The sequence below is a fragment of the Papio anubis genome, chromosome 15 (genome assembly GCF_008728515.1).
Source record: "Papio anubis isolate 15944 chromosome 15, Panubis1.0, whole genome shotgun sequence".
Lineage (NCBI taxonomy): Eukaryota > Metazoa > Chordata > Mammalia > Primates > Cercopithecidae > Papio > Papio anubis.
In genome coordinates, this window is record NC_044990.1 from 30,444,509 (window position 1) to 30,457,739 (window position 13,231).

The 13,231-nt window shown below is 47.2% G+C and overlaps 1 protein-coding gene across 5 annotated transcripts in view; it reads right to left on the bottom strand.

Annotated features, from left to right (window-relative positions):
- Positions 1-1,804: 1,804 nt before the first annotated feature.
- The window catches only part of TMEM272 (transmembrane protein 272), a 77,008-nt gene continuing 65,581 nt past the window's right edge, over positions 1,805-13,231 (bottom strand). For 4 of the 5 annotated variants that reach the window (XM_031655860.1, XM_031655859.1, XM_031655863.1 and 1 more), the window contains 3 exons: positions 10,727-10,809; positions 3,304-5,531; positions 1,805-2,486 (listed from right to left, as the gene is read on the bottom strand). In XM_031655860.1, the coding sequence (XP_031511720.1) occupies positions 5,169-5,531; positions 10,727-10,809 (446 nt within the window). In that variant the 3' untranslated portion in view covers positions 1,805-2,486; positions 3,304-5,168. The remainder of the gene's footprint in view (positions 2,487-3,303; positions 5,532-10,726; positions 10,810-13,231) is intronic. The other variant, XM_031655861.1, reaches the window with a different exon arrangement.

Here is a 13,231-nt window from a genome sequence, read left to right on the forward strand (position 1 = left end):
TAGGAGGCTGTATTCCAAGGCCTACAATTCTATGGGCGGCCTTGACATCTCTGAGCATCACAGAGGCCCAAGGGCTTAACTGTAAGTTCCCCTGCCCTCACCAGGCATGCCCCTTACCCAGCAGGCAAGGTCTCCCACCTGACCAGTCCCCTGTCAGTCACCGCCCCTCACCCAGGCACCAGCCTAAGGGGTTTCACCTCACTGCCCATCTGTGAAATTACTCAAGCAAGACAGGAAACTCCTCCCATGGGAACACAGGGTTACCTGGTCCTCCTGTTACTACAAGGCATGACCGTCATGGCCCCTGCAGGTCCACTCTGTTCCCAAGTGCAAGCCCCATGTGGCCCTACATAACATGCTGTGTCCTCCTCGCCCAGGCAGTGAGTCTAGTGACTAATAAGCTGCTGTCCATCTCATCTGTCCAGTGGGGGAAGGGGTGCATTTGGGCTTCTCCCACTATTTGGGACAGAGCCCCTCCCCCACCAATAGGGTAAGTAGGAAGTGATCAGAACAGAGGGATGTTTTGAGTCACAAGGCTTTTTGGGAACATGCTGTGTGTGCAAACTCTTAATGCCAGCAGCAAGCCCCAGTTGCTTTTCCCTTGCCTATGAAACAGAGCTTACTTCTCTTAACAATGCAGTAAGTTTTAAAAGCTGACCGGTATAACAAAGGAAGTGTCTTAGAGGAAACAACAGGGCTGGGTGAGGTGGCTCATGCCTGTAATCATAGCACTTTGGGAGGCTGAGGCAGGAGGATTACTTGAGGCTGAGTTTGAGACCAGCCTGGGCAACATAGTGAGACCCCATCTCTTAAAAAAAAAAAAAAAAAAAAAAAAACCCACAAAAAACAAAAAAACCTGACTGGGCATGGTGGCATGCCTATAGTCCCAGTTACTCAAGAGGCTGAGGTGAGAAAATTACCCCAGTCCAGGAGGTCAAGGCTGCAGTGGGCATTTTTTTTTTTTTTTTTGAGACGAGTCTCGCTTGGTCGCCCAGGCTGGAGTGCAGTGGCCGGATCTCAGCTCACTGCAAGCTCTGCCTCCTGGGTTTATGCCATTCTCCTGCCTCAGCCTCCCGAGTAGCTGGGACTACAGGCGCCCGCCACCTCGCCCCACTAGTTTTTTGTATTTTTTTTAATAGAGATGGGGTTTCACCGTGTTAGCCAGGATGGTCTCGATCTCCTGACCTCGTGATCCGCCCGTCTCGGCCTCCCAAAGTGCTGGGACTACAGGCTTGAGTCACCGCGCCCAGCCTGCAGTGGGCTTTGATTGTGCCACTGTACTCCAGCCTGAGTGACAGAGCAAGACCCCATCTCTTAAAAAAAAAAAAAAAAAAAAAAAAAAAGAGAGAGAGATTGAGAGAGAGAGATAAAACAACAGATGTATTTGGAAACACTCCTCTCTTATTTCTCTTCTGCTTGCAATGGCAAAATGCTGTCTCCTGGGATATCCAAGATAACTTAGCTGCTGTGATGCTAGGCTAACCTGAAAGTGAACTACCGAAATTCTGTCTCTAGAAAAGACAGATTAGTTGTCTTATTAGTTCTATACTTATAAAAGATAAATTATCACTAGGATTACTAAGACAAATTTTGTGTTAGATCGTTTTTCTCAAATCTCCACTATAGACTCATCTGCTCACCTGAGGGTTTTGAGTTTTATGGAGCAAAATTTGCCTAGAACAGGTTGTCAGCTTCTGTGGACACAGTCTACTCTCAGGAATCCCACTGGAAGAAAGAACAAATGAAGCATCCCAAAGACTGGAGGATTCTCTTCCCCCGGGGTATTCAAGGAAGACACCAGGGAACAAATTGAACAAAGTTTATTTCATCAACAATGAAAAATGCCCAGAAGCAAATGAAGCACAAGATTCAGTTACACAAAAATGAAAGCTACTGACCACCTGGCCACTTCTCATACTAAAAGAGAAGGAAATAATACGAAGTACTGGAAACGACATTATATTGTCCTCATGGTGACAACCAAGATGGGCCTGACATAAGCCAGTCCAGGCTGTATGTGTGGCCCAAGTGCACACATGTGGTTCTCCGGTCAGGAGAATCAGAACCAGCCAGGCCCCACGAGTCAGAGTCTCTGGGGGCTGTGATTCTGCATTGCAAACAAGTCCTTGGGTAGCTCTGAGGGTTCACCAAGGTTTGAGAACCACTGGTGTGGCTGACTTCCGTGAAACAGTCCCACTTTTACAGCTTTCAACTGTCCTTTATACAAATTCAGGCAAAGAATGGTTTTTAGCATGATGCCCGATGTAGCAGATAAAATGACCTCAACATAGAGTTGATCTTTGCTGCAGTCTTTTCTCAGATGGGAAGAACTGATCATCCCTCTCTGCCACATAATTTGTTCCCTTGAGGTTTCATAGCCTCCGGAAGGTTCAGGTGCTCCCATGTCCACTTCCCATTGCCTTGCCGGGTTCCCATGGAGGAAGGCTGCCCAGGTCTTGGGCCAGTCTTAGATGGGCATTTTCATTCTGCAGGTATACACAGCACATTTCACATCAGTGTGGAATGCCTACTTCAGGCCATGCCAAGGATTCTAACTTCTTCTATAACCAGGAACTTCTTACACTCACCTCCAGCTGAGTGAAATTATACTAACAGGTGATCACTTAAAGGGCACGCAGCTCAGCCCTTCCTAGACAGTCTGGATGTCATCCCTGGATTAAGCCAGACTTCAAAGAACCATGGTTATAGACCATTTGCCTTGGCCCCAGAGCCTCTTTCTTGAAATGTGCCTTATCATAACCATCTCACCATCTCCTGAGGGAGGTCTTAGTCAGTTATCATTCAAAGCCTGCTGCGCTGAAGATGTCACCCACTGAACCACTCAGTGTCCCCTCTATGAATGAATGCACATGAACATTTTCTTTCGGATCTAACCTGTTTCTCCAGAAGGGGGTAATTTTGTTTTTTAGAGATAGGGTCTCATTTTGTCACCCAGAATAGAGTGCAATGGCGCAATCATAGCTCACTGTAACCTCAAACCAGGGAAGATGTGTGACTTATAGGAAGAGATCATCACCTCTTCCTTACTGCTTTGGTGACAAGGAAACTGAAAGCCAAAAATATAGTCCAGATTTTAGCAATTATTTAGGACCTATGACTAATATTCTCCATTGCAACTGGGGGTGGGCTGGGGGGGTGCATATGAGAATGAGCTCACTCCATCCACTACGCCCTCTGGGAAGGATTTTTGCAACACTCTGGTGATACTCATGCCTACCAGAAACTGGGAATGTCCAACTTTTGAGACCTAGCTAATGATGTATCCAAAGCACTAACCAGTACCTGCCATCTGCTAACAGAAATCCTCATGCTTATGGTTGTCCACAGCTCTTTCCGCCTTTGCCAAGGCCCTCGCAACAGAAGCCTCAGAGGCTTTCATGTGGGAGTCATGCAGGCGTCCCTGGGCCCAGATCTTTGCTGCTCAAGATGTCCAAGCATTGGCTAAGTGACTGGGAGTGGCTGAAGAGTCATGGACTGGGGAAAGGAGGGTGGGAGGGGAGCCCGTGGAACCCCTGTCCACCCCAGTATCGTAGCCCACAGACTCTCCCCAGACACGGAGAGGGCAACATGGGACACAGTGAGGATAGAATCGGGCATCATAGGTGAGGTGGGATCTGCAAACTGCACACCCGCTGGTCTTCTGTCATGGCTCAAGTGAAAATGAAAACAGAAACTGCCCTTAGAGACAGGGGCAAAAAAACGGCTGTTCCTCCTTTGTCCAGCAGATGGCACACCAAGCACTTTCTTCTCACCTGGGAGGAAAGGGGGACCAATGGTGACTGCCCGGGGAGAGCTTCTAAACTGAAATGGGAAGACCCCATGGGATTCACAGGGCCTTTCTCTTAAAGCCATGGAGAAGAATGAGCCTCTTGGTTTGAGCTGACACTTCTGATGAAGGGAGGTGCCTCCATTCATGGCCACTCAGGGATTGGTTTGATGAGAAAGAACGAAAAAATTAAAAAATTAAAAAATAAACACAGTTCAGCAGTGTGTAAATATACAGAAAGGCTATGCATGTGGCTGAGAGAAGCACAGTTAAGCAGGTGCCACGCACCCCTGGGCATTGCCCTAGAAACATTCATGACAGCGTCTTCATACAAAATTCTAAGTGTGGGACTTTGCTCATAAAGAGGCTCCCCGGCAAGCACTGACAACAGACCTGGACTTCACCTCTCCACAGCGGCAGCCAGAGGGAAGGTTAGTGGTCACTGTTTGGTGTCATCCTGGACTTCCAGACATCTCAATTTACAAAAGGCTTCCAAAGCCTAACTGGTCATTAGGTTGAGGAGCTATTATTTGATAGTTAAGCTCAGAAACCAAAAACAGCTACACTGACGGCAACCCAACTCATGCAACCTGTCCAGAAACATACAAAACTGGTTTATGCCACCCAGCCAGCCGCAGATCATAGAGAGGTACACAAATAGCCAGGGGCAGAGACAGACTCAAGGCCAAGCAAAGAACCTGCAGCAGCGGCACACGGTGCACACAGCACTGCACTCCGCAATGCCTGGCTAGCAGGCCAGCCCGCCCCCTAGGTGGAAGCGACTGCTTTGACATTGGCAGATTTTACAGCTGACCTTGGGATGTTCCACCCATCACATCAAACCCATCTGATATATGGCTGGAAGAGACTGCACCTTCACTTTCCCAAAAGGCAGCTAGAGTCACTAAAAGAGTGTCTTTTTCCTTTTAATAACAAAAGTCATCATAGTGAGTGAAGTTAAGATATATCTTGTTTGAAAGTCTGTGCACTTCAAGGTGACCATGACTGAATGACAGCAGCAGTAGCAACAACCAACCATGTTCTTGTACCAGTCATTGAAATTGCACTATGATTTGAAAAGGTCTCCCATTATTTGCCTCTCACACTTCATCCCCTCAAAAACAATGATCACTTTGAAAACTCTTGTGAGAACAAAATTCCTACTCCGAAAAGAGCAGAAGTGATTTCCCCATGTCTAGGAAGGCAAGAGTTTCTTTAGTCCACTATCATATTCAGTGCGTTTGGGTGGCTTTTTAAATGCCTTCAGGGAAGATTTTATTACCTTTATGCCCTTCTCCTGAACCTATGTGTGTGTGTGTGTGTGTGTGCGCGCGCGCACGTGTGCGCACATGCATACATGGTATGCTGGACAAGGCAGCTGTCAGTCTTCGTCGGCAGCAAGTCTCCACCTGGAGCACAGGTAGACACAGCCACTGCACAGCAGGAGCAAGCCCAGCACGGTGTGACTGAGTGCCAGGACTCCAACTGCAAAGAGGTACAGGGTTTTGTCACAGTAGTCCTGAGGCTGCTGGAAAGGGGGAAGAAAATCAGGCAGGTACACAGAAAAGACCCAGTAGTTTCCCAGGATGAACCAGAGGAAGAGGAAGAGGCTCAGCAGGAGGTGGATGTAGTATCTGTGCGCATTCTGCCTCCAGGGGTATTCGTCATCGTCGTCATCATCGATCACCACGGCCTTGGACAGCAGCCGCCTCATCCTGGTGGAGTCGTACAACAGGAGAGACACCTGGGGCGTGGTGGGGAGCCGGGTGGCAGGGCAGAGCAGCAAAGTAGAGGGGAAGAGAGGGGAGAGAAGGTAGCGGTTGCAGGGGTGTTGGGGAGAGAGAAAGAGGAGAGAGAGGAAGGTGTCATGAAAAGTGCACACACTGAGTTAGAAATGCCACCAAGCAGCAAAATTTAATTTGAAGAATGAGAATTAAAACTGGCAAGAATGAAGGCATTAATTCGTCGCCAGCATCCTCAGTGGCGTCTTCCTTTTAGATGTGTGAGTTGATTTGGACAAGGGGTTAGTTGGGGTGACTTGTCTCCGCATCAAGGTTCAGACTGACTCTCCCCTGTATTGTGCTAGCACATTTGCACCCACACATAACGTAAAAATGACACCTGGTCCGCATGCTAGAGGCCTTGAAATAGATCCCTCTCTCTTGGCAGAAACCCCCAGCAGACTTTTCCCTGGTACTTCCAGGCCATGTAACAGGCTTGGCCAAATCCAGGTACTGTGAGCCGTTTCCTCCCCACCCCAGCCCCGCCCAGCCTGCTTTCTCTCTTCTTGGAAGTTTGCACCACTCCCCATCTCAGGCATCTGGAATTCCCAAGTGGGGCTGTGGACTGAGAGTGTTGTCTCTCTTGTCCTTGTACACCTTTCAAGTCAAGAGCACAGACCCTTGTCCTTGGAGTGATACTCTTGGGGGACAAAGACCATCTGGGCCCCTGGCAGATGATCCCTGACTCCAGCCTGACACACCTTTGAAATTCTGCTCCCACTTGGTTACACAAAGCACCACAACCCACCCAACTCTAACTGGCCACAGATGCCTTTGTCACAGGGGAGCACACTTCCCCTGGAAATGCAGCGGTGGAAGGACACAGGTGGTCTTTGCTAAGGAATCCCTTAGCAGCTCCCCGTCTTCTCTGCCTAGCAACTTGATCTGTGATGTTTTTGAAAGCCTGGCCTGTGTATATGCTCTCTCCGGCTTCCTAAGCTGCCTACCTCTCCCGAGGCCACGCTCATGGCACCCCTAACCCTGGAGAGCAGGGCATTAGAAAGAATCCTTGGATGACGGAGGATGTAGCTGACTGGCAGAGGCGGGGAGAGATTCTGAGCTTGAGTGAAATGGAAGGGCAAGCAGGAGCCAAGAGATGCAGCTAAGTGGGCTCCAAACTGTGAAGAGAAGCAAGGATAAAATAAAGAGACAGAGAGATGGGAATAGCGAACCCCAAGCCATGCCTTTGGGTGGGTGATGACTCCAGGTTTGGACTTGTTCCATTTAAAATTCTGGATGGAAATGCAGGTGCTAGTGGCCCGCAGGGGGCGGAGTCAGAGCCTGGAGGTGAACAGAGACAGGTGAGGACTCCTGGCGGAGATCTGGGAGCTACCCGTGAGGAGGTGATAGTGACTCTGGGAATGGGTGTTGTACAAAAATAGACCCCATTACTGAGCAAAGTGCTTGACATACATTATCTCAATGAATTCTCCCAGCCTGAGGCAAGAGGTACTAAATAAACATGGGCGCAGGACCAAAACTGGAGCCATTGGGCCAAAATGTCAATAGCGATTTTCTCTGGGTGATGAAATTTACAGATGATTTTGATTTTTTTCTTTGTCCTTATCTGCATTCTCTGATTTTCCACAATGGAGAGTTATTATGTAAAGCTACAAACCTAAGGAGGGTGGTTAGTTCAATGCTTGGTATATGTGATCTTTAATGTCCATCCTCGCCTGGGGCTGCATATTATCCCTGTTGCCCAAATGAGGAAACTAAGGCTCAGAGAAGTTAAGTCACTTCAGTGAGATCCACAGTGAGTAAGAGAATGAGAAAGGCTGTGATCCACACCTCTTTGACCACTGTCTACACCACAGTACACCGATGATTAAATCAGAGGAAATTAAATTGGAGGGTTCACTCCTAAGACTTGCAGCCTGGCTGGGAGGCAGAACATCTCCATAAGAAAAGGAAAGTGAGACCTTAGGGGACTTCAGAGAGACACCCACAGTAGAGCTGACTCATCCAGGGAGGGCTGCCTGGAAGAAGGGGCATACTTGGGACCCCTATGCACAAGGAGAGGTGCGAGGGTCCTCTCTGAGGGGGAGTGGTGTGGCAAAGGTGAAGGGTAGTGGGTTTAGGGTAGGGGGAAGAAACCAACTGATGGTAGTAGGTTGGCTGACCGTGGCTGTGTGGTTGGGAAAGCCCAGGTTGAGCACCAGCTCTGCTGTTGCCTCACTATAAGCTGGAACTGAGAATCCAGCTCAAGTCTCCATCACTCAGATGCATTTCCCTTCCTTGCAGGGCCCCATTCCTTGGAGGAATTCCCCCACCCACCATGTGTCCACAGATCTGGCTGCCCTCCCAGGACTGGTTCTCGGCTACAATGATGCCAGGAGAAAGGAACCAGCCCCAGGAGAGAGCCATGGCAAATGGGTCCCACTGCCCAGACCTTCTGGAGCCACCTGGCCCCCTTCTCTCCCACTAACCTTTGAGGTTGTGAGCTCTTCCAATCAATGACCTTTTAAGTTAGCCAGGGCTGATTTTTTGTTCCTTGTAGTCAGAGAATCCTTCCTGAAGCAAGTACCTGCCTCAAAGGGGCACGGTGAGGACTGAATGAGCTCCAAATAGGGCAGAGTCATCAGCATGGCATTAGCCAAAAGCACATGCTCACCAGGGTAGCAATCGCCACTAGGAAGGGTGATGTGCGAAGATGAGGGGAGTGCAGGGTAGGCGATGGTCACTGAATCCATGTTTTGGAAACTGTCTTTTAACACGACCCTCAGTAACGAATACATTTTATGCCAAGTCCTAGGCACTGGGTAACTGCATGTCCTTGTTGGCTTAGAGAAGTCCTGGTTTATGCTGTTGTTCTGGCAGGATGATTACTAGGGCTGCTTTGTACTCTCAAAAGTGTCCCAGTTGGCCGGGCGCGGTGGCTCAAGCCTGTAATCCCAGCACTTTGGGAGGCCGAGACGGGTGGATCACGAGGTCAGGAGATCGAGACCATCCTGGCTAACACAGTGAAACCCCGTCTCTACTAAAAATACAAAAAAAAAAAACTAGCCGGGCGAGGTGGCGGGCACCTGTAGTCCCAGCTACTCGGGAGGCTGAGGCAGGAGAATGGCGTGAACCCGGGAGGCGGAGCTTGCAGTGAGCTGAGATCCGGCCACTGCACTCCAGCCTGGGCGACAGAGGGAGACTCCGCCTCAAAAAAAAAAAAAAAAAAAAAAAGTGTCCCAGTTAGGATGATAAATTATACGGTCAACTCACCCAAATACACATGTTCATATGTAAGTATCACACAATACTTAACTTACTAGGCACTCTAATTTTCTATTTTATTTTTTAAAAAGCAGGTCACAGCCTACTTAATTCATTTCCTGATCTTCATAACCCTCAGTTCTTTTTGGTAGCTCCATGAAATGTCAGCTCACATCTCTTCGTTTCTCTCCATAGAGTGCAATACTGTGAAGCTATCTGATGCATTTCAGGAAGGATGTTGGGGCCCCCTCGGCAGGTTTGAGGTTGAATACGAACCATCATTATTACAGGTAAACTTCTGCCTCTGGGGACTCTAATCGTGTTTGCCGCTGCTCTAATGGTTATGGACTCACTGTATATTACCTTGCCATCATGAGCACAAAAATTTAATTTGGCTTCAAATGGTTTTAGATTGCCAGGGCAAAAAAAATCAATGCTGCTTATTAGGGCCTTAGTTTGTTCATTAAAATAAATTACCTTTGGGTCCTGGGTTGGCTTTCAGAAAGGAAAAGTTTGCTGTTATTAAGAGGAACAGACCCCACGGACAGCAGCATCTCTAAAGGAAAGCTCCACTGGGCAGCTTCACGATGAGGTAGTAGAATGAGAACAGGAGAGGCAGAGGTAATTACTGCTAAAAACGCTGCCCTTGTTTTAAGCATCTCTGTGGCACTCAAACCGTCAGAGCCTTCCCTTAACACTGTGGGGGCCATGGGGAAAATGTGGCCCCGCTGAGCCAAGAGTCTTTGGGTTTTCTTGGAGCTGAACAGAGTCCCTGGTAGATCCCATGGGGATACTGTGATGGGGACCATCGTGTGTATTTGTACATTTTAGGACACTGCCCACCAGACTGCTGTTAGGAGATGGGGGTATTTATCAGGGAGGTTACCTCAGACACAAAAGCCTCCAGAGGTTTGCCCCAAATCAGACGTCTCCCATGACAGAGTGGAGCTTGTGGCTACCAGTTGCATATAAGAACAATTTTCAAGACATTCCTTTGATGTCTTAGATCAACAGCATGACCAGCTCCACTGGCCAGGATCGCTCCAAAGATCCCAGCACCAGAAGGCAGCTGGCAAAGAAACCCAATGGTGGTTCCGAATAAAAGTTCACACTTGGCACTCTTAACTCACTTTTCTCTTGTGTTACGGCTTTGTTTTTATGGAACCATCTTGGGGAAATGGATGCTTGTGTTTTCTGGCTTTGATATAGAAAGTGGTGAGGTGGGCTTGGAAGGCTGGGAAGAGTTGTTGATAGATGGAGGCTGACCGAAACTTCTCTTGGTAGGTGTAACATTGCTGTGGGCCAGGGATCTTGAAAACAACTGCACGCTATGCATGCCCCTGATATTTCTTCTTCAGTTGCTTTTTCTGTTTAAACAAATGTCAATACAGCCCAGGAGCAGATTAACTACATAACCTTGAGAGTCACAGAGAAGCACTCCTACCCCAGGCATAAGAATACTTTAATAGTTGATTGATAACTGCAGCCAATTAATCCTATGTTAGTCAATTGAGAACTAGGAGGTATAGTTAAAAGCAGAAATAGGAACTGCTAAATCAAACATATTTTAACCAAATGCAAACCCTGCCTGAACAGGAAGCTTTTTTAAAGCAGCAGTGCAGAGAAAGACCATGATTTCACTGGCTGAATTCAATGGCATAACTGGCAGTCAGGGACTCCTCTGCATCAACTCTTGTCAGACCAAAGCCACAGCTTAGCACACTGAACTCGACAGCAAGAAGGAAGCTCTTGCAAAGAAGCGCAGCCCTGGGTAAATGCCCTGCATCTGGAAAAATCTGTGTCTCTGGAGCCAGCCCCATCACTTCAGCAACCACGCTTAGGGGGAAGTTGTTTTGGCTCCCCTGTGAATAGCAGGCAAATAACAGGTGCATTCCAGGATGGCTGTGAGTTAAATTTCTACAAGGACTACAAACAACAGATAAAGATACTTTACCTTTAAGGTGCCGACAATGCCACCCACTAGCAAATATAAAGGTATGAGGGGCTGTATAGGGCAGTCCTCCAAAAATTTCATTCCTGCATAGGGCAAACAGAAGATGATTGAGAGAAATACATTCAAGAGCACAAAGCCTGGTTCTGAAGATGAGTGGAACACCTTCAAAAGCCAAAATGTTAAACATACAAACCATATGCTTGTGGGATCTGCTCAGCCTCACCAATCACCTGATCCCCAGGATGCTCAGTGGATTGACACTGCAGAACTCACTCTCACAGTGGAGTGGCGATAAATACTCCCGCGGACAGGGCAGGGACCAGGTGTCAGTACACCTTTTTTCTGGGTATTAACTGGCTATGGGTTGCACTCTGCTTTTCTGAATAGCCAGTGTATGAGAACTCAAGTTTTCAAGGATTCAGAATTCAAAGGATCCCTTTAAATATACAGTTTTCTTGATATGCTTAAAATAAGATTTAATTTATGAGTCACATTTCCAAAATGTGACTCTGTGAATGAGGTTCTCATCTACTCTGTTTCCAGGGACCAGGTGGCAGGGAGGAGCCGCTCTTCCTCCTTGTGTAGCGAGCCCTCTGCTGTGTTAGTCACAGTCACCATATGATCACCATTGACCATGTCACTCACTGGACCCCACGCTGGGAAACACGCGTGTGCTCACATATCCTTAGCTACCAGATACAGAGTACTACCAAGCCAGCCTGCCCAGACGCCTACCCTTTCTTAACGGTAATTTTTCTCCCCAAAGCAATGCTCTGTCTACTTTTCTCAGGTCTTTGTTCTCTAGACCTATTATTAACCAATGATATAATGTGTCTATTTAAAATATAAAGAAGAAATGCCCATTTCCCTCAAGGACCAGTCTGGCTCAAATGACCAAGCTCCAGATGAATTCTAACAGACACCTTTGCTATGGGAGACACTGACTGCCCAGCATGTGCCCCCCCACATTGCCCATCTCCCTTGTTGAGTGGCAAGGCAGTGTGACCAGTTCTGACCAGTGGGCTGTGGGACACTTTGGGGCCAAAGCATGTGTTTATTTTTTTTGAGACAGAGTCTTGCTCTGTGGCCCAGGCTGGAGTGCAGTAGCATGATTCAGTTGCAACTCACTGCAGCCTCAACCACCCAGGCTCAAGCGATTCTCCCACCTCAGCCTCTGAGTATCTAGGATCACAGGGATGTGCCACTATGCACAGCTAATTCTTTTTTCCTTGTAGAGAAGGGGGCTCGCTATGTTGCCCAGGTTGTTCTCAAACTCCTGGGCTCAAGTGATCCTCCTGCCTGGGCCTCCCAAAGTGTGGGATTACAGGCATGAGCCATTGTGCCCAGCCCAGGCCAAAGCATTTAAAAACTGATACATGATTCGTTGTTTGCTTCCTTTGCTTTGATCACCTGGAAGCCATGGGTGGAGATGGATTGTTCTCAAGATTGAAGCAGCTTGGAATATTATGTCATCACATTGCCTGGGAATTCCCCATGCCCACTGACCCATGATGGAATTTGCATAAGCAAGAAATAAACCCTTATAGTGTTAAACCACTGGGATTCCAGGGTTAATTTGTGACTGCAGCACAGTTAAGTTACCCTGGCTAATACATTTGTCAACAGATTCCAAGAAAGGGAATTCTTACTGTAGAACCAAAGCCTCCTGTTTAAATGACATTTAGACTTTTAGCTTTGATTTGACATTTTATTCCCTATAAATGCCTGATACTTAAGCAGAGGGAGTAAACTGTTTTTCTATGACTACACCATATTCCACTGAAATGAACAAAATTCTCTAGGTATACAGAGAGCTATAAATTCAGAGCCCAAACAGAATTTAGTCAAATATACACATTGATCCAATCATCAACCTATGGAGGCTTGTCTTTTAGTTATGTCTGATGTGTAGCCGAATTTGTTATTAAATGGAAATACTTTCCAAGTCTCAACACAGCCTTTTCACACAAAGACCTTTAAGTACTTGATGCCAAATTTGTTGGACATGGACCGCCTTTCAATTCAAAAGCCAGCTGTGAAATGAACACTGAGTAATGGCTTAGATATCTGCTCATTCCCAGTGAATAAAAACAGCTGCTGTTCACAGGAGAGTCAATCAGTGCACAGATGGCTTAAAACGATCCTAATAAATTTAATAAAAGCCGTCTTTCCCCCTTGGTTCTCACGTACTGCTTAGGACCTATCTAAACTCTAGATTTTCTTTCTTGTCTGATCTGCAGTATCGCGATTATTCTTTTTGGCTTTAGGTCTCTCCCTAGTTCAGTTGATAACAACTACCAGATGTAGTGATTTTTAAAATATTTGTTATTGTGATAAAATATCTGAACAAAAATTGCCATTTTAATCATTTTTAAGTGTACAATTCATCGGCATAATTACATGCATCATCTTGTGCAACTATCCCCACTATCTATTTCCAAAATGTTTTCATCACCCCAAACACAAACTCTATAACCAATATTGCTCTAGAAGCAACAAGACCTC